This window comes from Lissotriton vulgaris, chromosome 3_2 (assembly GCF_964263255.1).
Source record: "Lissotriton vulgaris chromosome 3_2, aLisVul1.2, whole genome shotgun sequence".
Classification (NCBI taxonomy): domain Eukaryota; kingdom Metazoa; phylum Chordata; class Amphibia; order Caudata; family Salamandridae; genus Lissotriton; species Lissotriton vulgaris.
Window position 1 is genome coordinate 176,156,260 of NC_141690.1, and position 25,388 is coordinate 176,181,647.

General features: G+C 45.4%; 1 protein-coding gene and 1 long non-coding RNA gene across 2 annotated transcripts in view; one reads left to right on the forward strand and one right to left on the reverse strand.

Moving 5' to 3' along the window:
* The window catches only part of LOC147725477 (uncharacterized), a 112,790-nt gene extending 106,322 nt beyond the window's left edge, over positions 1-6,468 (reverse strand). Inside the window, exon 1 of the long non-coding RNA XR_015309780.1 lies at positions 6,325-6,468. This is a non-coding gene — a long non-coding RNA (uncharacterized LOC147725477). The remainder of the gene's footprint in view (positions 1-6,324) is intronic.
* Positions 6,469-6,618: 150 nt separating this feature from the next.
* The window catches only part of LRPAP1 (LDL receptor related protein associated protein 1), a 144,392-nt gene continuing 125,622 nt past the window's right edge, over positions 6,619-25,388 (forward strand). Inside the window, exon 1 of the mRNA XM_086964145.1 lies at positions 6,619-6,966. Coding sequence (XP_086820271.1) covers positions 6,793-6,966 — 174 coding nt within the window. The 5' untranslated portion in view covers positions 6,619-6,792. The remainder of the gene's footprint in view (positions 6,967-25,388) is intronic.

Consider the following 25,388-nt stretch of genomic DNA (forward strand, 5'->3'; position numbering starts at 1 on the left):
CAATAGCGAAGAGGACGCTAAGACTGTTGGATTACATATACGAGGTGGAGTACATACCGGGCCCCAGGAACAGGGTCGCGGACTTCTTAAGCAGAGCGGCAGCCAAGGAAGGAGTGGACAAACAGGAACCCCCTCGATGGGAAGGGTACATGGTGCAAGACCTGGAACAAGTTATCAGCGAACAGGAATGGGCTGAAGCATACAGCCAAGATGAGACCCTGGAGGCAATCAAAGGGTATGTGGCACATGGATGGCCGGACAAAAGACACCTGGACAGCCAGATGAGGAAGTTTTGGGAGGTTAGAGAAGAACTTTTTATCGGGGAGATTCCCACGTTATTGTGGGGGGGGGGACAAAGTAATTCCTCCCCAGAAGTTGGAGGAACACCTGTTGGCGATTCTGCACGAAGGACATCAAGGAACTATGAAGACTAAGGCATTGGCGAAGCAGGCATACTGGTGGCCTGCGATTGACGCCCAAGTTGAGAAGTATGTGAGGATGTGCGAATCCTGTTCCCGAGCGGACAAATCTCAAACCTTGATAAGGCCACCGTTGGGAAAATTTCCAACGCCCGGCAGTCCGAGGGAAATGGTATCCATTGACATCATAGGTCCCATCCTCAACATCGAAGGAGTGTAGAAGTACGCCATTGTGATGGTAGACAGGTACTCAAAGTGGCCGGAAGTGGAAGTAACAGAAACAGTAGACACGGAAGCAGTGCTATCATTCCTGAATGCGATATTCGTAAAGGAAGGGATCCCCAAGGTGATAACCTGCGATAATGGACCGCAGTTCGTGTCAGCAAAATGGGAGGCGTTCATGGCCCGGAACGGGATAGAGGTAAAGCACACCCCCATCTACCACCCAGCCGGGAATGGATTGGCCGAACGGTTCAACAGAGTGATCATGGGAAGTGCTAAGAGCTCCGCAGGCAGACGCCGGGAGACACGATCTCTTTTTAAAAACTTGTCAAGCTGTTTTATCTGTGTTACTTGAATTACATTCTGTGTTGCTTCACCTACCTGATCGCATTCTTAAACAGCGTCCTACGTGACGGCTGCAACGACCCCGGCGACTCACAGGCCACGCCCACTTTGAAGGCCACGCCCCCCCCTGAGAAATCATTTAAAAACGCGCGCGCTGTGCGCCGCCTTCAGAAGTGCTAAGAGCTCCGCAGGCAGACGCCGGGAGACACGATCTCTTTTTAAAAACTTGTCAAGCTGTTTTATCTGTGTTACTTGAATTACATTCTGTGTTGCTTCACCTACCTGATCGCATTCTTAAACAGCGTCCTACGTGACGGCTGCAACGACCCCGGCGACTCACAGGCCACGCCCACTTTGAAGGCCACGCCCCCCCCCTGAGAAATCATTTAAAAACGCGCGCGCTGTGCGCCGCCTTCAGAAGTGCTAAGAGCTCCGCAGGCAGACGCCGGGAGACACGATCTCTTTTTAAAAACTTGTCAAGCTGTTTTATCTGTGTTACTTGAATTACATTCTGTGTTGCTTCACCTACCTGATCGCATTCTTAAACAGCGTCCTACGTGACGGCTGCAACGACCCCGGCGACTCACAGGCCACGCCCACTTTTGAAGGCCACGCCCCCCCCTGCCCATATCATGTGCTGCCACCGGAAGCGCAGCGGACGAGCGCAGCGGGAGCGCCGTTTGCGCGCCGAAGGCGCACCTGGGGCAAGCCCGTCTGCGCCCGTCCGCGGCAGTCCGGGGCACGGGGCCAGACCCCCTGGCCCTCACCTCCCAGATAACCGATACGATAAAGAGGAGCTCCTCAACCTCCGCAACAAATACTTTAAGGTATGTGAGCACAGCATTGATCTCAGTATAAACAGTCCTACAAATCCCTGTGAACACTGTGGCTTCACCCTCAATAAGCAACCTAAAGCAAGCACTCCCAACGACAACGCCCTGCCAGGACACAGTAGGAAAATCAGTGGCGCACTGCTTAACTGTCGATCTCTCAAAAAACACAAACTAGAAGTATTCGACCTTATAACAGACAACAAATGGGACATACTATGCCTCACTGAAACTTGGCTGGACGAGGACTCAGACCCTGAAGTCAGGGAGGCCCTTCCCCCTGGCTATGCAATTTGCAGGCAGGATAGATCTAAGGGAAGGGGAGGTGGCATTGCCATAATTTATAGAGTGAATATGACATGCACCCTCGAACCAGCTAATATAAAAGATAGCGAAACTGGAGCTTTCTCCATCGGTATCGACAACAATACGGTTATCAAAGGCCTATTAATCTATAGACCCCCGGGAGGTAGCAGAAACTTCGCGGAAAGTCTCATTCAGAACGCTACCCCATCGGCCATGAGATACAGGAAGTTCCTTGTATTAGGCGATCTTAATCTCCACTTCGAAGACCTCAACAACCCAGCTGCTCAAGAATTGCGTCAAGAGCTGCAAACCATACAATTAGAAACAGCCTCCTTCCTCCCGACCCATCGACAGGGGCACCAACTTGACCCCATCTTTAGCAATTTGGAGGATCTGAAGCAGGACCCTCCCATCCCTTTGCTGTGGACCGACCACTTCCTAGTCCCCTTTCACCTCCTAGTTAAGACTCACTACAAACAACCCCGTCATAGTGCTAATAAACAACAAAGGAAATGGGCCCGTTTTTCCATGGACTCATTTGAATATCACTTCCTACTGAATGGCTCCCCCACAGACTTAGGAGTTGATGTTGACAAGGCCTGCACGGCCCTGGACGGACACATCACTAAAGCCCTAAACATCACTGCCCCGTGGGCCAATAAGTGCCCGGAGCGGCAAACCAAAACTGCACCTTGGTTCAGCACAGCTCTTAGAGAAACCAAGGCAGCCTGCAAGAGGCTTGAACGCGCCTGGAGAAAGAACTACTTACCAGAGGCAAGAGATGCGTACAAAGCTAGCATAAAAAAATACCATTTCCAAATTAGGAAAACCAAAGCGACCTTCTACGCTGACCGTATAGATAGTGCTAACTGCTCATCCAAGGAGCTCTTTAGGATCTATAAAGAGATCACTACACCTCCCCCCTCTTTAGAGCAGGCCGACACCTCAGTACAATCTTGTAACGTCATTGCGGAATTTTTTCACAAAAAGGTACGTGACATTTACACCAGTTTCCCTGATGACGCCAGAACTGGCTCCAACCTTCTACCCCCTCAGGAAGAAGCGACTTGGAAGGCAAAGATCGAAGACTGCCTTACAGTATACCAGGTTCCGACGGAGGACCTATTGATAGCCACTGCTAAAGGAATCAAATCAGGCTCTCCCCACGATCCTGCCCCTGCCAAATTCCTGGCCAGCGCCATGAGTCTTCTGGCACCGTATGTGGGCCATATATTGTCTACCTCTTTTAACACTGGCAAGGTCCCACACGGGTGGAAACAGGCAGTCGTATTGCCTCTTAAGAAAAAACCCCATATCAGTGCATCCCAGCTTAGTAACCTGCGCCCCATTTCGCTCCTACCCTTCTTCTCGAAACTGGCGGAAAAGCTGGTCAACCAACAACTCTCAGCACACATAGAGTCTAGAGGCCTTCTGCACACCAACCAGTCGGGCTTCCGGGCCCGCCACTCCACAGAATCAGCCCTCCTTTTTTCGACTGAGGCACTGAGGAAGCACGTGGACGCCGGGCACGTGGCGGCATTAGTTCTCCTGGACCTCAGCGCAGCCTTCGACACTGTAGCACATCATACGCTGCTACAGTGTCTGAAGAAAGGAGGGGTGACAGGCACGGCCTGGTTATGGCTGGAATCTTTTCTTACTAACCGTAGCTTCTCGGTGGAGCAAGGAGGAGCACGCTCTGACACCTTTGACCTCGGTCAAGGAGTGCCTCAGGGATCAAGCCTCAGTCCAACCCTTTTCAATTTGTATGTCACCCCCGTGGCTACCACTGCGGAGCGCTATGGGGTGGAAGTAGTGACATACGCAGACGATACTCAGCTGGTGGTCGCTCTGACCCAACCTGCTGAACAAGCCGCCTCGAACTTCTCATCATGCCTCCAAGAGCTCGCTGGATGGATGGCGAAGAACTGCCTCCGTCTGAACGGAGACAAGACTGAGGTGCTAATTGTAGGAAAACCCCCCTCAGTCTGGTCGTCTGCCTGGTGGCCACAGACCCTGGGGCCTCTCCCTACCCCCAGTGATCAGGTCAAGAACCTTGGAGTATGGGTGGACTCAAAACTTAACTACGACTACCACACCAGACGGGTAGCTGGTACGTGCTTTTCTATTCTACGGAAACTCCGTAAGACCCTGGACCTGCTCCCAGAATCCTCAAGGAAGACCCTGGTCCACGCTCTTGTCACTTCGAGACTGGACTATGGCAATGCCTTGTATCTAGGCGCCAACGCCACGAGTCGACATCGACTGCAGACAATCCAGAATGCTGCCGCCCGCCTGGGCCTCCGGCTGCCCAGACGAGCCGCCTCAAAAAAATCTCTACAAATACTCCATTGGCTTCCGATCAATGAAAGGATCGACTTCAAGGTCCTATGTATTGGTCACAGGATCGTACATGGTAAGGGCCCTGCCTTCCTTCGGAACCTCCTCTGCCCCTACACGCCAACCAGACAACTCCGCTCATTAGGAGCAGGCCTCCTCGCTGTCCCCAGACACAAGAGAGCCAGAATGGGGGGGAGATCCTTTCGCTCTTTGGCGGCTCAAAAATGGAACTCTCTTCCCCTGAGCCTAAGATTGGAAACATCGGAGCTCATCTTCCGCCGGAAACTTAAAACATTCCTCTTTCCTAAAGAATAGCCCCGCCTTTGTCTTACTGACTGAGCAACTAGTTCTTCTGACAGCGCGGGGACACACTGACAGTGTAACCAGGCGCTATACAAAATCAGAAATATATAATAATAATGGGGACCATCCAAGCAGCAATCAGCGCAGGTCAAGATTGGGAGAAAGAACTGCCCAAAATGTTATGGGCATACCGCATCACCCCTGGGAGCACAGGATACAGTCCTTTCGAAGTGTTGAAAGGAAGAGAACCTTTCACCAAGGACAATCTAGCGTGGAGGCACATGGTAGTACAAAGCAAATGGTCCCCTGCAGTGGTGAGAAGGAACATGGAGAAAGCGCAGGAGGTGTACGCCGAACATTACAACAAAAGGTGCAGTGTGCGAGGAGTGACCTTAGAGAAGGGAGACTGGGTGAGGGTGAAAGTAGCGACGATGAAAAGGAAAGGAAAAAGCAAGTTCACACCACCCCTTAAGGTCATAGAACCATACGCCCGTTCAGCACTGTTAAGCGATGGCAAAGTGTGGTCACAAGACCGGATGGCGAAATGTAACAAGATTCTAAAATGGGAGACGGAAATGGAAAGAGGACTGTACCCCGAAGAAAGCGTGGAAGAGCAAGGAAGTGAAGGAAGGGAAGAAGAACCAAGAATTGAGAGTGAGCAGGGTAACACCAGGGAAGGAGAAGACAAAGGAACAGGAGAAGAGATGGCCCGGAAGGAAAGCAGGAAGAAGCAGGACAAGAGTCATCGAGAACTTGAGCAAGGAAGTAACTATGAGAGGAGTTGGCAGGACACGTCGCACAGAGTAAGCGATGGAGTGAGTGAGAAGGGGACGGTGAGAACGAGAGCCGGCAGAGTTGTAAGAGTTCCTAAGAAGTTTGATAACTTTACCATGAGCATCAAGTAAGACTGTTCCTATGTAAATATTTCATATTGTTGAGGGTGCTAAAGGGGGAAGATTTGTGATGACGGTCTAGTGTTGCCAGGTAGGCGGAGACCGGAACCTGAAGGGCGGCCATCTTATATAGCGGCCGGAGCCGATAGAGCGAGCGCGTTTCCCCGGCGCTCCGAGGAATAAAGAGAAACTTATCCAAAGCATTGGCTACGGTGTATTCTTTGTGGCTGCGGGAGGCACTTCTACATATCCCTTAGAGCTGGAAACAAATAAATGTGTAAATCCAGTATTTTTAAAGGAGGTTGGGAAAGGACATGCTCACGGCTCAGCAACATTGCAAAGATGCTCCGGGAACCAGTTGTTGAGTAATAAGTCTTTAATTTACCTAGACAACACACCTAAGCTTGTGACAATAGCAATAGCTCCACATCAAATGACACAAGGATGTCAACTGTCAAATAGAACACTCAGCTGCTAACATTCCAGCTGATTTCAACCAAGGTAAGGTAAAGAGAGGAAGGGTAAAGATACAACAAACATCTTCAAAAATACCAACCAAGGTAAGGTAAAGAGAGGAAGGGTAAAGGTACAACAAACATCTTCAAAAATATATCGTGTCTCACAGTTCTGACTTGTTAAACAATAAACAGATGTTGACCTCTTACTTACCTTTGAAGCTGAATTGAAAGGTTGAAAGACATGAATTTGATACGAGAAATTTTAATGTATTGCCGTTTTAACACGACTCTTTTCAATCGGGTTCCGTAAGAGAATACAGGTTCATAGTATCTCTGGCTGGAAACAATTAACTACTTAAATTTGATTACTGCTCACAGTCAGCACGCACTTTTCATAAATTAAAATACAGTCCTCATCAGAAAATAATGGGACGAACAATAACCAATCAGTAGAGGGTTTTTAATATCCAATCCCGAACTGCCGCTAGAGTGACCAATCAGAGACTGACTTGTATATGAACTCTATAGAGCGGTGTTACTGAGATTCCCAGCTGTTAAACAGTGTTGCAGCGTTAGCTATTTTAAGTGAGTGAAATTGCACAATTTTCGGTGAATGTCACACATACCAGTTTTGAGAAGGAAGCAGTTACTGCTGGTTTAGATTATCGCATCGCAGGACATGTTTGCTTCGTGGTACACCATGTCGTTCCTATGCTCTTGTTTGCTACTAGGCATTTTTGCAGGAGGCGGCGGAAAATATTCCAAAGAACTTAATGAAAACCGAATGAATCCTGGTGAGACGGGCGAGTTTCGGATTGTAAAACTGAACCAGGTCTGGGAGAAGGCGCAAAGGGTGAGTCTTTCCAAGAGTAACATTTACTTTGGTGCAACAGTGGGAAACTCGGGTAGTTCAGAGATCCCGTTAAGAAAGGGAAAGCGGTATTATTAGGGTGTGCACAGGTGTCCTGCAGCCTGGCAGATAACCGTGCTTTTCGTTGTTCATCCTGAACGTAGTGAAGGGCACTGCTAGTTTGTAAACGAGGACAGTCGTAGAAGTAAACGAGCGCCCTTTTCCAATGCATCATTCAGCCCCTGTTTTTGGCCATCACACATGCGTGTCTTGAGTAGTAACTTGTCTAATTTGATATTTTGGATGTTTCAAATTATATTGTCCGCCTCTAATTAGTGTAATAGGAACTCCAGTTATTTCAAGCCTTAAATACCCTGATGTATAGTCCTAAACGCTACGTAAACCAATGAAAAAAGCAAAGGGTGTTATGCCACATGACCTGCGAGTTACACTTTTGGGGACTCCAACTCTCCAGACTTTGGAGGTAGTCTCCCCTTTCACCTGCAAACTTAAGGACACTTCTAGCAGTACGCAGAATATTATTTGCATTGCTACATTCGTCATGTTGCAGCACTTCTCCATCTTTCACATGTTCTCACATGCTTCATATTTAGCCTCTAGAGGCCCTGTATGAAGCGTATTCTCATGCCTGCCTCTGTTTGCAAAGGTTTACTTTTTATATATCACTTTACACATGATATTGAACGTAGTGTCAGTCTGAGCCCCAGTGAATTTGCTTCTGTGCCTTGACATTTTGTAGTGACTTAATTGTAAATGTAAATGTATAGGCATTTATATAGCGCACTACTTACCCGTAGGGTCCCAAGACGCTTTGACCGCTGCGAAACCCTTCCTGGCTTCCCTGAGAGAGGGTCCCTTAATGGGTATCTCCAGGGTGAGACCAGGCATCCCCGGCGGTCTGGTGGGGCCGTTAGTGAAGATGAGGCAAGCTAATGCCCAGAGTTGCCGAGTGTGATCGCTGATCAGAGTGGGCACCGAGGCGAGAGAATTATCGAGTCCGCTGACCCTGGTCCAGAAACCTGCCGCTCCGGGAATCGAACCCTGGTCCCGGGCCGTCCTCTGCTCTCGGGTCTGCCGCCTCTAACCAGTGAGCCACACTACTTCACCTAATTCTCCCTAGTGCATGCTCTCCTTAGTTGCTCAGCCAGAATGAATGTGATGTCTGCGTGGAATGTTGGAATGCCTGATGACAGTGTGGTTAGAATGTGAGTGTGCTTGTTGGTATGTGAGGAATGACAGTTGAAGAGTGTAGGCTGAGCAACAACCATCTAGCTCCTGGTGGGACTTCTGCAATATCTTATTGGATTCCCTTTGGACCTCTTTGAAGCTTGTAACAACTTATCAATAAACCTTCTACTTGAAATATACCTCCTGGCTACCTCTGGTCATCTGTACAATATACCTTACAACACATTTCAGCTCAGACATTTTTTAATGTCAGTATTCAAGCCTGAGAAATATTGTACCAAACGTATTGGTTTGTCCTGGGTTATAGCTGGAAAACTCGTTGTACCTGTGAGGAATCTTTCCAGCAATGTTTTAAGCTGTGCATTTTTTTAAAAACTTTGTACATACACACCGAACGCATCTGTATGCCTACTATAATCTTCACTTAGGGCCATATTATGAGTCTGGTGGTCCGAGGACTGCCAGACTCATGGAGGCGGGGCGGTGGCGGATCCAGCCACCGGTGCACCGATGGTCGGACCGCCCGATTATGACCTGAGCAGTCGGACTGCCAGGGAACCGCAGTTCACTGGCATTGGAGCTGCGATCAGAGACCACAATATGCTTGGCGGGACCCCCACGGTCCCACCAAGCATATTATGAGTTTCTTCTTTGCAAGGGTTTTTGTGGCTGTTGCACCGCCATGAAGACCCCTTATAGGGCCTCCACCGCACGTGGAGGCAAACGGGAGGGCATAACATGTTCCACCCTGTGTGCATGCACAACATGGACTTTCGAGTTCATGCCGCGCAGTAAACTTGTGAGGCGTTCCCATTGCGGTGCCTTTTTTGAAAGGCACCACTACCTTTAGAAAGGGCACCACAGGGGGAACCGCCACGACGGCTACCTGCCAGATCACTGAAAAGTAGTAATCGGGCAGGTGGCGGCAACATTGGGTGGTGCAGTGTTTCGCGCCACCGCTCCCCCAAAAGTTGTAATTGGGCCCTTGATGTTCAGTAGGCTGCGGACTAATGGCAGAACACAATTTTGAAACATCATTGTCGTTTTGTAACTTGTGCTTACTTACAAAGCAACTGTTCACTATCTTTCCAATGCAGCGAGATGCCTAGCTATTTACATACAGCATTGCCTACGTTTTATCATTTTCAAAAGTAAGATCTTACTTAAGTAGTCTCAGTGAAAAATCGGTTGTCTATAGCCAACACACATTTTGTAATAATTAACAAATAGCTTAACTGTGACTTGCTTAAAGTCACTTAGTATGTCAGTGATTAGCCAAGACTTAATCCAACATTTTTATCTCTAAATAACCTTCACTCTTGGTGACTAAATAGTAATAGTTCAGATGGAACGCAGTGATTTCCCTTGTCTTTGTATAGGTTGAAGCTGCCTGAGGAGTAACAGTGCACTAGACATAGGTGGAAACCCAGAAATACCAATCTGTGATCGTTTACAATGAGGAAGAGTCTTCTAGAGTCCATGTAGAATTTTATGAAGAGGTGGGTCTTCCGAGCCTTTCTGAATTGTCAAAGGATTGGGGCAGTTACGTTGTTGATGGGGCTATTGTTCAAGATCGTAAGTGCATAAATGAAGAAGGCCTGCCTTCTGTGTTTTCCTTTTTTTCGATTTTTAGTTTTTAGGTCTGGTTTGACCACCGCTCTCTGGTTACCAAATAATTAAACATGCATATAAACATACATAGATTGGGCTTTAACTTTTCCCCGAAAATTCCCCCTCATCTCGTGCTGTAGGCTATTTGGTGTATCATTCCACCTCTTACGGACTACTTCCATTGTTCTGCACAAGTGACAATTTAACATTTTGAATTGCCACACATGATATTTTTTTATCTCATGGATGCATTGTATGTTGAAAGCAACGTTTAATATTTTTCATCACTGTAGCAAAGGTTTTTTTATATTCCACTTGGAACTCGAGATTCTAGAAGGCCTTTGCCACTTTGGCAATGTCCTTGTCAGCCTTTTTCCAGAGGGCTATGGCGGCTGGAGTTGTTTGCCCTGTGTGTCCCAGGGTCCAACCTACTTTTAAAACTAGGCAAAGTGCACCCCTTTTAGTACTTGACTTTCAGTGGTAGGTATGCCGAGCAGTCACAGGCTTCTCCAGGCAGTAGGTCAGGGATGTACAAACTCGGGACTCAACAACCAACCAGCAGCAAATAACTGAATGTCCAACCCATTACTTTACTTAAATAAGATAAGTGTTTTAATACACATACTTAAAGCTGAATACCACATAAATAACAGCAAATACACACTTGTACTCATGCTTGGGATACTGTACCTTGCTTATCACCGACTCTTCTCCCAGGTTTCCTTCCTCTCATATCTCTAGGCAGGTCCCCTGTTTGGCCAGCAGGTCACTGTGTGGCTTGAATCAAGGCTTAGGTGCAGTTCCCCAGTTCAAAAGCAAGTGGATCAGTTCAGTGCTGTCTCCTTTTTAAGCACTCTGATCACACGCATGCCTCTTTGTCGGGCTGGTAGCAGGATACCGGCAACACTCATCTCACTTCCAAAACAAAAGAGGAAGCGCAGAGGCAATGATAGAATCACCCTCCTGACAAGTGGATTGATCCACGGAGCGGCACAAGGGTAGGAATGAGGCATTGAACTCGGGCGGTAAATTCTACCGAAAGAAAAACCCTTCGTCTGCCGACTCATGGGGCATGAAACTTGTGTTCAAAGAAGACCGCAGTAGGTCAATATTTTTGACAAGAATTGAGAAACTACTAAGTTTTCAAATGGGGCCAGCTCATGCCCCATAGTCCAAACTAGCAGCCGATTTTTGCTGCCAGTTTGTAGGACAATAGGCTTACCATCTTAATAACCGAGCATTCCCCAGTAGGGACCATTAGAAGGTCCTGATGAGTAGGCAGTAGGGGACTGCCTACAAAACATGTTGACCAGGTAGCAAGCTAATTGCTCTACCACAAAACCCCCTTCTTAATATTCCCAACCAGAGAAGTTAATAAACTATTTTTTCTACTAGCCAGGGATTTTTTAATTTTTCTCACTTTCACTAGTTAGGTCCCTACACTTCACTGACACTCCTGCACCATCACATAGCCTTTGTCACAAATACCTAGTGCTCCCGCGTAGTCCGTAGGTCTTGCACGCCCCGCCCCGTAGAGGGACGGGAAGACCCCCATGATGAAGCATGACACTATTGGATTTTTTAGTGTGTGAGGGGTATTTTAAAAAGCACACAAATGCTCTCATCTTTCCACTACATAAGAGAGAGTTTTTTCACTGAAATACATCAAAAATAAAAATAAAAATATCACCATCACATGTTGATAGAATCTCTTTGTTTATACAACACTCATCTCACACCTTCTCCTGATACTGGGAGGAGATGCAGCTTTTGCTTCAGGCATGCCATAGCTCAGTGGGGTACGAATGGTACTGCCTAAATGGTTGTAACATGAAAAAAAATATTGGATGTCAAAAATGTTTCTGTTTCAAGTTTATTTATTTTTGCGTAGTTTGTTAAAACCATTGCAACACAAAAATATTTCATTACAAACCCATAAAATCTCCATAATTATAAAAAGGTAAAACATTCTTTTAAAAAGACTGTACATTAAAAGTTCGGATATAGGCAAACACTTGATCAGGCAGGTTATATCCTGAAATGCATATCGCAATTATTTACACCACGGTAATTCTTGGATACAATACTTTGTTTATAAATGCATAGATAAATATTAAAAGTTAGTTTTCAGTCAGTATTTTTAATTTCCGGCAATTTCTTAGTGCATGCTGTCAAAAATTTTACCAGGGCACAGTTTAGTTGAGGATCACTTGGAGCAAGGCATGCCAGAACTGTTTGTCTCCTTGTTCGAATTCCCCGCTGGTTGAAATTTGCTTTTAATATTTGTTGACGTTCTTGCGAGAGTTGTTTACAGGAGCATAATAGATGCAACAGGTCTTCCGATGCTAAAAATGTTTCTGAAAAATTGAGGACACAAATATAGACTTTACATACTTTGGGCCTCATTGCGATGTCAGTCGTAGGTGCCGCTGACCGACACCGTTGCGAAATCTGGACCGACCGACCTCCGGTTGCATGATTACAATGCTGCTGCACTCTGTGAAGTCGCATACTCTCATTTCTCTATGGGGGCTTGTGCTACAGCCATAAATCTGCTGTTGCACGAGCTCCCATAGAGAAACAGGAGTTGAGTTACTTGACACAGGGTGCGGGGATTTACAGGGGGGCACCATTGGTGACCCCCAGGTCCACAACTGTGGGATGGGAGGAAAGGGGGCCCTCAAAGTCGCTTTCCGACAGCCTTTCCTTGTCGGAACAGCTGGCAGGAAAAGTCTGTCGGAAACTGACATTGTAATCCCAACGGCGGAAATGTCGTCTTATTGGGATTACGGGCCGTTCTCCAACTGGCCGACGGGCTCCTTGAGCCCGTCATAATCCAGCTGGAATGACCATCCAGTTTCAATTCCAACAGCCTAGATTGTAATTAGGTGGTGTGAATTGAAACCATACATGTCAGTCGGAAAGCTTCCCTTTGAAAGTAAAGTTAACAATATTGACTGCGAAAATATAGACAACCACAATCTGGTCATAAAATCAAAGTATATTGAATTTTTGCTAATATACATTTTATTAACTTTGAAATATATGATTACATTTTTTTATAATTGTTATAAACTTTAAAAATATACTTTACAATAATCACATCAAATAAACATTAAAAAATATTTAAATATAAAAAACAAAAATACCTCTAATTAGAATATCGAACTAAATATCAAAAATTGAAAATCTTCAAAACAACATAAATGAATAAAAAATTACTCCAAATACAAAATCAAAGTTTGCCACTTTAAAATTTAAATTAAAAAAACATAAAAACTATTTAAGAAAATGAGACTTAGAGGGGTGAAATCTACTACTCCTGTTGCAACCAGAGTGACAGTGGGGAAAGTGGTGGACTTTGGACAAGTTAGCCTTACTAATACAACTGTAACATAAGCACCAGTATGAAAAGTGTTTGGAGGTGTTACATTTATTATTGCCACTCCAACCCGAGTAACATTATTTATTGTATCTATTCATGCCTTAGTTAATTAAAACCATGCATTACAAATAAAATGGTGTACATAAACGTCAGAAACAGTCGAACATTCTCACTAAAGATCAAGTCTAGAAAGTGTTGGACTTTGGAGGGGCCAAATTTACTATTTCCCTCCAAATCAAGAAACAGTAGAGAAAGTATTGGATTTGGGTAATCTCAGATTTAATTTTCCAATTCTAAATTAATTCAAAACAAATTGCATATGCATACATTAGAGAAACATAAAATATATTTGCACAAACACATAAAAACAGGTACATACTATATTTGATATAAGTAATTAAAAACGATAAATGCGAAATTACTATATAAAATTAGACATACAATTATATGTAAAAATCATATCGATAAAAAAATTAAATAATCCACCCTATTTCCCTAATAGTCCAACGTTCACAAAAACAAATTAAAGTAATAGAAAAAATGACACTATTACAAAAAATCACCATGTTTTTAGAATTATCGATTACATTTAAAAAAAAATAATTTACATAATCAAGTTAGCAAATTAAAACTAAAAAATGTATAATCAATTAAAAAATAATTATTTTAAAAACTACAAACCCATATAGCAAAACTATAAAAATCAACAACACAATTACCAAGCATTGACATAGTCAATAGGTCTCACCTTTGGAACCTGCTGCATAAGTAAATACTTATAAGGTCCCAAAGGCGAGACCTATTGGCTATGCCAATGCTTGGTATAATATTTTTTGGTACCACAGCAGCTGAATGGAAAATGGTACCACACAAGAGGGGTTTGCTGGGTACCACAGACCCAGCAGCTCCCATGATGAAAATAAAAAAATATAGACCTAAGGTAGGGTTGTTTTGCGATCCCTTGTGGGCAGTGGCGCAAAGTATAATGATAGGATACAGCATGTGATAAGGGGCCGCCGAGACTCCCAAATATCACAGGTATTCATTGGCCTTGAAGGATTGGGGACTCTGAAGGGCTGGGGTCCTCCTGCACCACAGAGGCTGCAGGGTCCAACGTTATGCCCCAGCTTGTGGGCCTGGGGTCAAGGTGTGCTCGAACTGCCAGATATGTGCTTTTTTAAAAAGAAGTTCAAGGCTGGGGAACCCAGTATTGACTTTTCAGGCTCCCCATAGACTACAGCATGGAATAATCCAATTGTATTACTGTTGGCTCCAGCAGTGGATGGGGAGCAATGGGGAGTGCCTTCTACTACCCCTTCAATAATGAATTGCTAAATCTCCGATGACTGAGGTCTCTGTGGTGTCAGTGCATGCGGCAGACAAGCTGTGAACTCGATTCAGGCCAGAAACAAAACATAGAGCACCTGCCACTAGAGAATCAGAGTGCTTTTATGTCCTAAGCTCTGCGGGTCACGAGGAGGACATTCACTGCTTTAACACCAAGAAGGGTTGGCGTTGGAAGTGTAAACTTAAGCATATTGAGAGCGGGGGATAGAGGCTATTGAAACTGGGCTGAGTGGTTGTGGTACAGTGTGGGTAAGGCGATGTTCATGTGTTTTGTAAAAGGGTACAAAAAGAGCTATATTAGACTTTGGAGCCAAACATCACACAAGAAAATCCTACGGGATAAGTGTCCTCTCTTATGCGAACTTAGATTCACTCATGTAAGAATAGTACATACTGTAAGTCCCAGCAAGACAAGTATACTCTATTCTGCAAGATGGAATTCTGCCATGTTGCTTAAAAGTTATGAATCTGTAGTGCCATCAAGCACAGATAGACGATGCAGGCGTCGAAGGTTAGACAGTCTAGGCGGAAGTCAGCAGGACTGCTTCATGGCACGCACTCGGCAGCAGCAATTCTGCGTAGGCAAGAGCGAAAAGCAAAAAAAAAAAAGACACACACTCAGCGTTTCCCTTGCGGGAGCGAGCATGGGCACCATCTGCTTTGAAGATAATTACGAACAGATGGTGCCGCTGCTCACTCCCACAAGGGAAACGCCAAACGTGCACGCATTGCAATAGAAAGCAATGCAAAACGTGCATGCTTATTGCCAAAATGCTGATCGATTCCAAAAGGTCCATTCCTATGCAGCGCATACGCGCTGCGTAGGAGAGACCTAAAAACCAATATGTACAACTATATATTAAAAAAAAAATATATATATATATATATATATATATATATATATATATATATATATATATATATATATATATATATATATATATATATATATATATATATATATCAATTTCTGCATCCCAGGTTGAAAATACGGACCACCACACGGCTTGCAGAGTGTTACAGCAAACGTTTACTATCCATTTTGCAGTTCAGGTAGGCATGACGCATTTCGGGCAGGAACTGCCCTTGATCACATGGCGGACATGCAGTAGTGTTCACTTTAAATAGAGCACACACTCATTTTTTTCTCTTTCATGATGACACCACGTGTTCTAGTGGTAAACATAGAAAATAGACTTCTAATGTGGGGTGTTTTACATGTGCACAAAATTGGTAGCTTTGCGAGGACGGCTTTAAACCCTTAGCAGCATATTTTACAGAGCACATAAAAAGAATTTTTCAATTTTGTTCAAATAACAACGAACATTTATGACCGCATAAATGCGTTTTGGTTTGTGCAAAATGAGCTAGCAGCATGATGTTATAAAAACAATACAACTAGAGAAAATATATGTACACACACATACAGCAATTCAATACATGACACCAATGCACCAAATAAATAACATATAAATATGTTAAAATTGTATAAAAGACCATATATAAAAAAGTCAATTGATAATAATTATGTTGCATAAATAAATAAATATTATACTTAAAATAATTGTGCAAATGGCAATATGTTTTACCTCCACGGAAATTGCTATAGTATTAGTGTATCTAGCTGTGAATTCGTACTCAAGCTGTCTCACTGGAATGTAATGCCATAATGTCACGTTGCATTATATATGAACATACTTCATTTAAAGTGCTAGTGCTGAACTAATTAAGGATGGATAGTGACACTATCCTTGACCCCTAATGCATTCATATATATATATATATAACTTAAATGATAGTCTTGCGCTCAATCTACTGTCCTTCTATATGTGTGACAGAATATTTCTATCAATTACAATGACGGTTCGGGCCACAAACAGCAATATAGTAGCGTGGACAATGTTTCACGCTGCGGGGGCAATGCCATCACGGGGCACCTCCTAAACAGTAAAACGGACCATACAGCAGTCTTCCAGAAATCCTGTAGCATGTTGAGGCTCGGAATGGCGGCGGTGATTCTTCCTCTCAGCCTCAGTTACGATGATGGCTCGGGCCAAAAACAGCAATACAGCAGCGTGGACGATGTTTCATGCTGCGGGCGCAATGCGATCACGGGGCACCTCCTAAACAGTACCACGGACCACACAGCAGTCTCAGGCGTGCAAAAGCACCACGCACTTAAGCGTCGCTGAGACATGGTTGGAAAACTTTATGTTCCGGAGTTTCCACAACTGGGGACCAGCTCGCCTCGGGCCCTTGGAGACACGCTACTTCAGGACACAGCACACAGCAAAGTCCTCACAAGCAGGGTCCCTTAGTCTCTCCTCCGTCAAATCAGCACACTACAGGCCAGCCCCGGAGCACACAGCAAAGGCAGTCCTTCTCTTTAGCTGTTCTTCTTTGGCAGAGGTTCCTATTGATCACAAAGTAGGTTTGATCCTTTTTCAGTATGGATTTCAGTCTTTAGTCCAGGGGTTTCAGCTCTCACATTTATACCCCTAAATGCCTTTGAAGTATTTGTGTTTAGGGGGCACTGAGCCCAGTCCAAACCAGACCTGGGTGTCTTCCTCCCAGTGCACACCCTCTTTCTTTGATTGTCAGGGTCTGGGGCCCAGCCGCTCCGCAGGAGGTGGTTCCCTCCTTTTGGTGCAGCAACACAGCCCTCTTCACATCCAGGGGGCTACTCCACCCCCCACTCCTTCAAATGAAGGCCAGCCTGTTGTGGTCTCACCTTCTCCCCCTTGGTGTCAGGACACTTCCCAGACCCTGTCACATCCAAACCCAGATGGTCAAAACACAAACAGGCAGAGGCACACAGGATGGTTTAAGACCAGAAACCAGCCATTTATAAAAAAACATGGTTTCTAAGCACACAATTTAAAAACCATCTTCACAAAAAGATGTTATTCAATTCTGAGTTCAGGCACACTAAACTCCATCCCTCCGTCTTATGCCTATGGGAAGATATGCCGGAAACATGGGACACCGCATTCCCCATTTTGTTATATGAGCAAGATGGCCTTGCAACCGTCAAAAACGAATTTGACTGTATTTCACTGACAGGACATGGTACACACCTGAGTACATGCCCTACCTTTCACATGCACTGCACCCTACCCAGGGGGGTACCTTGGACATACTATAGGGGGTCTGATGTGCATAAAAAGGGAAGGTAAGGCCTGGTAAGTGGGTGCACTTGTCAGGACAACAAGGCAGTTAAACTGCGTGCAGGCACTGCTGTGGCAGGCCTGAGATCTTTTTTTTTTCAAGGGCTACTTGTGTGAGTGGCACAAATAGTGCTGCAGGCCCACTAGTAGCATTTGCATTACCAGCCCTAGCACACATAGTGCACTTTACTAGGGAGTTTACTAGTAAGACACACCTACCAATTCAATTCAATTCAAGATCTTTATTCGATTGTAAATTTTACAATCATAAAAGTACAATTCATAAGTAAACAGTTAAAAACAATCCAAGCAATTCATTTCATGTAACATGTAAGAGACACAACATACAGTACAAGGTAGAAAAAGGAGAGCAACGGGCACTATGAGCATGAGCAATATTAGGTGTGTATTAAAAACATAAATTACTATATTAATTAAAAAATACCTAAAACATTCACAGCATAACTAACCATCCATACTTTTCCTGAAGGAGATGGCTTTCTTTAAAAAGTTACAGACACCTACCAATTATGGACAACCTATTACCATAACACTTTATACAGGGAGCACTTGCACTTTGACACTGATCAGCAGTGGCAAAGTCCCCAAAGCATCTAAGTCAGCAACATAATGTCAGAAAAAGGTCTAGGAGGAAGGCAAAAAGTTTAAAGCACTTTAGCCAAAACGGGTCAAGTCCAACAGTAGCCATACCAAGATTTCTGTACTATTTTGCGAATCTACCCAATCAGGTGCCGGTCTCCTTTTTCACTGCACTGGAGAAGTTGGTCAGGGACTTCATTTGGTGCTCCAATAGACACAGAGTGGCGATTAAAAAACAATATTTGCCCACTGACCAAGGGGGCCTGGCAGCAGCATGCCTAGAGCATTAATTCTTGGCAGCGCAACTTCAATGGGTGGCCAGATAGATAGCAGGTCACCAATGTGAAGACACCCCGGCCACGCTTCCACCTCTCACGCAATCTCAGATACTCCGTCTTTTTCATCCAGGTGTGCGCAAATGGCCTCCTGAGTCTCTATGACTGGGTGTGACACATAGTTGTTCCAAAATGAGTCTCTACATAACACGAAGAATAATGCTGTATGCCCCAGCCCACTCCCTAGAGGGGGCTCCCAAACGACGGAATGTTTGCCACTGCGGGGGTCCAGACCCTGGACGACCTCTACCGCGAGGGCGCCCTGCTTCCGTATGCGTCTATGATAGAAGAAGATGAGCTCCCTGCAGGGCAATTCCTCCTGCATTGATCTTTGTTAGCCACACCCACAGCACTTTGGGGAGACCTAGCGACAGAATCGCCCACACATCTAACTGTGCAATACCTACATGTAATGGGACAAAGTAGATGCCTGACACGGTGGTTCACAGTTTCACTGCGCCAACACAGAGCGATAAAGTAAGACCCCCCTTAGGCTTAAATGGGCGCAAGACCTCGGCAGACAATTCTCGGACAAAGAGTGGGGACAGGTACTGGCCAGTCCAGTTCAAATCCTCAGGTATGTGGGGTTCAGGCAGATCCAATATTACATTATGCAAAGCGCGTACTACATGCCAGCCAAAATTAATAGATACTTTCATCGTACTGACACTGCTTGCCCCAGATGCTCTGTTGTAGACGCAGACATGATACACATGCTGTGGAGCTGCACCAGTCTTGGCGCCTACTGGAGTGATGTAGCGGAGGCGCTCCATGCCTGCACTGAGACAGAGCTACCCTTTGAATGGCCGGTATACTTGTTGCACCAATTCCGCAGAACATGCAACACTAAAGTCAAGTCCAGATTTTTGGACTTGAGTATAATAGCTGCCAAACAACTAACTACAAAGCGATGGAAGGCTCCTGACCCTCCACACTTCTAGGCTTGGAGACACTCTACACTTGCATGGGCATGGGCAGAGGGCATCGTGATTCGCCACAAAGAAACAACAGGCCTTAGAAAACTACCAATAGCTACGTACTGGGAGGTGATTCTTACACTGCTGTAACAGCACGCAGATCTGCCAGCCCAACCAGCGTTGACGCCTGACCAGGATGGACAATGCCACAAGCGCGACTAGAATCCCTGAGGCACCCACAGTCACCACTCCCACAGCTAAGACATGCGCTGGCACATTCACGGGGGGCATATGGCTACAATGATGGGCATGGACATAGTAGACAACATTTCCCCACCCATGCACAGGCAGGGGGAGGTACTCCAACTCGGCTCCAAGTTCTAACTCCTCCCCCCCCCCCGTGGTGTTAAAGAGACAGTTTACCATGTATATCTATATTACTCCTGAATTTCAAAGTTACTGTTTATGCACAGCGGTTTATAGGCTTCTTCATAAGACTGGAACCTGAATGTTGATTGCCACCCTGGTACAATTCAACTAGTACTGTCATACATGCATGCCAAATGAACGTTATTTGTACAGATTTTGTCGTCAAAAGAGCTGCTGTAAGTGACCTACAGACATATGATGCTGACCATGTAACACGGTTTATTACTGTTGTCATACTAAAATCTAAAAACAATAACGTTTTTACAAAAAAAAGAGGTGCAACCATTGCCCAGACAGTGTTAACAAGTGTAAAAACGACAAAATAACCAAGTAATACTATTACAAAATGTGCCACATTACGCTGCATGACTTGCCTTTTCTTGCCACATAATGTACTCCACGCTGCCACATAATGTGGCTCTGCCCTGCAGCATAATTACAATGGCTATTCCCAAAGGGGCCTGTTTCACCTTAACAATAGAAGCTGCAGTCCCACCCTTCATCCTCTTCATCTAATAAATGGCAGTGCTACAGGAAGTCTAATTAGCTGCTCCTATCTGCAAAAGGTGTAAGTGAATTTCCAAAGGAGCCTTGTGTCCTCTCTCCCCACTTCAGTGTCTAGGTCTCCTCCCTTCAGCTACATACTTCCACCATCTGGGAAAACAACTTCACCTCCATATTGTTCACAGAAGCAGACCAGAGACTTCCAAAATTACTCTGGCCTTCCTTCCTTCCTTCCTAACATGGTACAGCGTTGTCACTACTCTACATGCTAGCTGGTGTGATGTAACAATGCAGTGCTCCTGGGGAAACTACTTGAAAATCTGCGTAAAAGAGCTGGGGTTGGAAGCTGCATGGGAATCCGCGACGGATAAAGCAAGCATAAGTAGATTGGCCAACAAGGAAAATCTTTTCAAGAAGACAAAGGGACACTTTTAAAACGGCGACACGGCTGGACCATTATCAGTTCCTTCAAAGCAGGATCACCACACGCTTACTTAACCTCCCACTTCAACGAGCACTTAAAAAGAGCTTTTACAGACTATAGGATGGGTATGCACATCTCGAAGGATCTTTTACCATCCTGGAAAGGTAATCACCAGACCGAGAGATGCAGCCTATGCGGTTATAAAACCGAATCACTAGCTCATTTTTTGTGTGTCTGTCCGTCCCATCTGGCACAACAGCAACGACTATTAAAATGAATTTGCAACGAGCGAAATATCCGCACCTGCAGACAAGCAGTACCTTGCTGGCTGGGAGTGAGTTCTGTCATTATGGCCGGCCGGGGAACAAAATTCTTGGCAGAAGTGAAAAAATGTTTGAGTCAAGTAGAACAAGGAGAAGGTTAAGAAGCTGGACTCCAAGGCTGCCTTGATTCCAATGGTAAGACGTTGGTGGCAGTAACTCTCACCCCGCTTGGCGCCGACCTCGCACACAGAGCAGCCACGCTGGGCTAATTTAGAAATTTCTCGAGGGAGCTCAAGTTCGTTTTAAATATTTTGCACTTTGTCACAATTCCTGAATACTGATTTTTAAAGTATAAAATGTGCTCCTGGACAGATATTTAGCGGCACGCTGTTTATAAATATTCACTTACTTGCATACATCTAGGCTACCAGAGTGGGACTGGTTTCTCTGCCTCCTGACCCCTGAACCGGCACTACAGCTAATCGCGGTGTGTGGAGGGCGGGGCAGAGACGGGCCACACGGAGAGTCGAGCGGTTAGCGCTCTAGACCTCCGCATTTGCAAGTCTATTTAGCCCCTCGTCGGCCCCAGCGCGCAGCGTTGGCGCGCAGGGTGGCGCCTAAGACGAGCCAAAGACCAGCCCGTCTGTCCGCGACAGGACGGGGCCAGGGTCAGGAGACTATGGCAATATCCCCTACCAACATGAGGAATCCCTGTACTAGGCGCCTAACCTACACCTCACAGGTATTATTAGGGTTAAGGAACCACTCATCAAATGTATGCGATGTCACCTTACAATTCGACCTAGAAGGACCTTTTACATGCTACACTTGCCGTACACAGTTCGGCCTTGAGGTAGTGGCCAATAGCCATCAGCGGGATCTAGCCGCAAGGCGATGTAAAACACATAACACTGCCCCAGCTAAGACCACAGAGGACACTTCCCCTTCGGGGAGCAAAAATCTGCTCTGTAACTCGCGCTCGTTGGTGAAGCATGCCATACAGGTATGGGACCTGATATCCACAGAGAAGCCTGACCTTTGTTTCTTAACAGAGACCTGGTTCAAGCCTCACTCAGTTCCAGCCATCACACTAGGCATCCCGATGGGATATAAGATAACCAGAATGGACCGCCCTAATAAATTAGGAGGGGGAGTAGCCATTGTATATAAGGAGGAGCTAAACATCACAATCTTGGAGGAAATTAGTACCCCGCGGATGGAATTACTGATCTTTAAACTTACCTCCGCATCTAGGGAAAATAGAAGGGGTGCGGTATTGTATCGACCCCCCAGGTTCGAGTGGAAATTTCTCCATCTCCCTTATGGAGGCTTTAGCACCATTTATAGAAGAAAATCAGAACTTCCTACTAGTAGGGGACTTCAATATGCATAGCGACTCAGAGAAATGCATGGAGGCTAGAACCCTCTTAATGGACATGGACTATTTAGGTCTTAAAAAGATTAACCAGGGACCTACACATGAGGCAGGCCATACTTTGGACTTGGTGTTCTCCAACTCACCTCTAACCACGTGTATATCTCCCACCCAGGTAGAATGGACTGATCATTTTATTTTAAAGTTCTATACTGATGCTATGGATAAGCCACGCATACAGACCTCCTTGGCCACTAAAAAAAGACCCTGGCACAAACTAACGGTGGACACTTTCCGAGAAGCCTATCAAGCTCCCCTGATTAATGATTATACGGGAATAATGTCAACTGAACTTAAGCGGTTTGAAAATGCAGTTAGCGAAGCGATTAATTACACTATCCCGCTGAAAATATATAGACCCCGTCAGGCAGTCAAGCAAGAAATTTGGTATTCCGAGGATCTGAGACTGATGAAACAAAAACCAGAAAGATGGAAAAAGTATGGAGACAGTCTCAGAGGCCGGAGGACAAGCAACATCATATAACCTCACTTAGATCATATCATAAGGACAGCTCGTAAAAGCCACATCGCAATGCAACTCACAGAGGCAGGGAAAGACTCTAAAGTTTTATTTAAAATCTTACAAACTTTCACTAAGCCTGCGGCATGCGAGACTGTAGAGGTTGCATCTCAAGATCTATGTGACGGGATCTCACAATTCTTCATGAAGAAGATAGATGCGATCTACGGAAAGATAATGGCCTCAAAGACAACTGAGGTGGTTGATCCGAACAACCTTTCCCACAACAACACACAACAGAAGTCACAAGCTAACTGCCTAAGAAGCTTTCCCCCTATCTCCTTAGAGGAAGTTACTGCTTTAGTGACCGAGATTAAGAGTGGTAGCCCTCAGGACATCATCCCTGCCCGCATCATGCCCATGCTGGCTGAAGTCCTGGGCCCAGAAATCCAGCAGCTAATCAACCTGTCACTAAGCACGGGAGAGGTTCCGAGGGATTGGAAAAGGGCACTAGTGAGACCGTTGAGAAAGAATACCACCGTTCCTTGGACGGAACTTACCAACTTGAGACCTATTTCTCTCCTTCCCTTTATGGGTAAAGTGATAGAGAAATTTGTTAATAGGCATTTGTCTAGATACATCGAGGAGGCAAATGGACTGGATCCATCCCAGTTGGGTTTCAGGCCGAGACATAGCACCGAGACCACCTTGCTGTCAGTCGCAGACGATCTACACATGTTCCAGGATAAAGGTCATTCTGTTATCCTGGTTCTGTTGGATCTGTCTGCGGCGTTTAACACTGTGTCGTATGACATCATGACCACCAGGCTTGTTAACATCGGCCTGAAAGGTGGGGCTATAGCGTGGTTGAGGAGTTTCCTGACAGATCGCACCCAAACAGTCACCTTGGGTGCCTATCGGTCAGAGGAGTTGGGGGATCTCGAAGGGGGTGCCACAGGGCTCTTGTTTGAGCCCCACCCTTTTTAATATCTATGTGGCCCCCCTAGCGAACATGATGAGGTCCCATGGGTTTATCCCTGTGTCCTATGCGGATGACACCCAACTCCTCTTTCCTTTTAAATACTTCACGGATGAGGTCAGGAACTACTTCTCCCAGGGGATAAAGGCAGTGGCCCACTGGATGGCATCTAACTTCCTGGAATGCAATGTTGCTAAAACGGAGGTGATGCTGTTCGGTGAGGCCAAACTCCTGTGGTCCCCCGACTGGTGGCCGCAAGATCTTGGCCCAGTCCCAGAGCCCAAGCAGGTGGTTAAAAATCTCGGTGTGCGTCTGGACCAGGAGCTGTCCCTGAAGCAACATGGCAACCAAGTGGTGGGGTCCTGCTTCCATATCATCGGAATGCTGAAGAAAGTTTTTCCCTTGCTCCCTGACTCAACCAGGAGGACGTTAGTGCAGGCCTTAGTGTTGAGTCGCTTGTACTATTGCAATGGGTTGCTTCTATCAGCAAATGAGGGAGTAACTGCCAGATTGCAGGTAGTCCAGAATACCGCGGCCCGTCTTGTTCTAAATCAGCCCCCTCGCACCCCCTCCAAACCCCTCTTGAACACCCTGCATTGGCTTCCCATTAAGCAAAGGGTGAAGTACAAGACTTGTTGCATTATATACAAGTGCCTCCAGAAGAAAGGCCCTGTGTATTTGTCTAACAGATTTTTCCCCTATAAACCTTTGAGATCCTTGAGATCTAGTGAACAAGCTCTACTGCTGGTTCCGAGAGCAAAAAAGGCTAGACAGGGTGGTAGAGCCCTCTCAATTGCTGGCCCAACGCTGTGGAACAGCCTCCCACTTTCCTTGAGACTTTGCAAGGAGTATCTCCCGTTCAGAAAACAGTTAAAAACCTTTTTATTCCAAAACTAGTGTAAATTTTATTACCTACTGTTATGTGCTGGAAGGTTGCCAAAGGCGCGGAGATACTCCTTTGGGATGTGATCCTAGCGCGTTATAAACCCGCAAATAAATAAATAAATAAATAAATAAAATGACTGGAAAAGTTCGCACAAATATGCAAAAACACTTTGATATTCCGAGACAGCGAGAGATTCTCCAGAAGAAACTTTTAATACACTGTTCCACACCATTTTTATAACAAAGGAGGAGACTTAATTTTAGTAAATATATTTACATTTTGTATAATAATTAATCATGTGACAGTTGTAATAATTTTAATTAATTATGCAATAAACCTTTTTGACCTTTGACCTAACAATGCAGTTTATGGTGACCATTTATTATCCAGCTGGTCTTGAAGATAAAGCAGGGTTGGTAGATTCAGTACAATTCCTTTAGGATTGGTTAATATGATCCAACCTCAGGCCTTTTA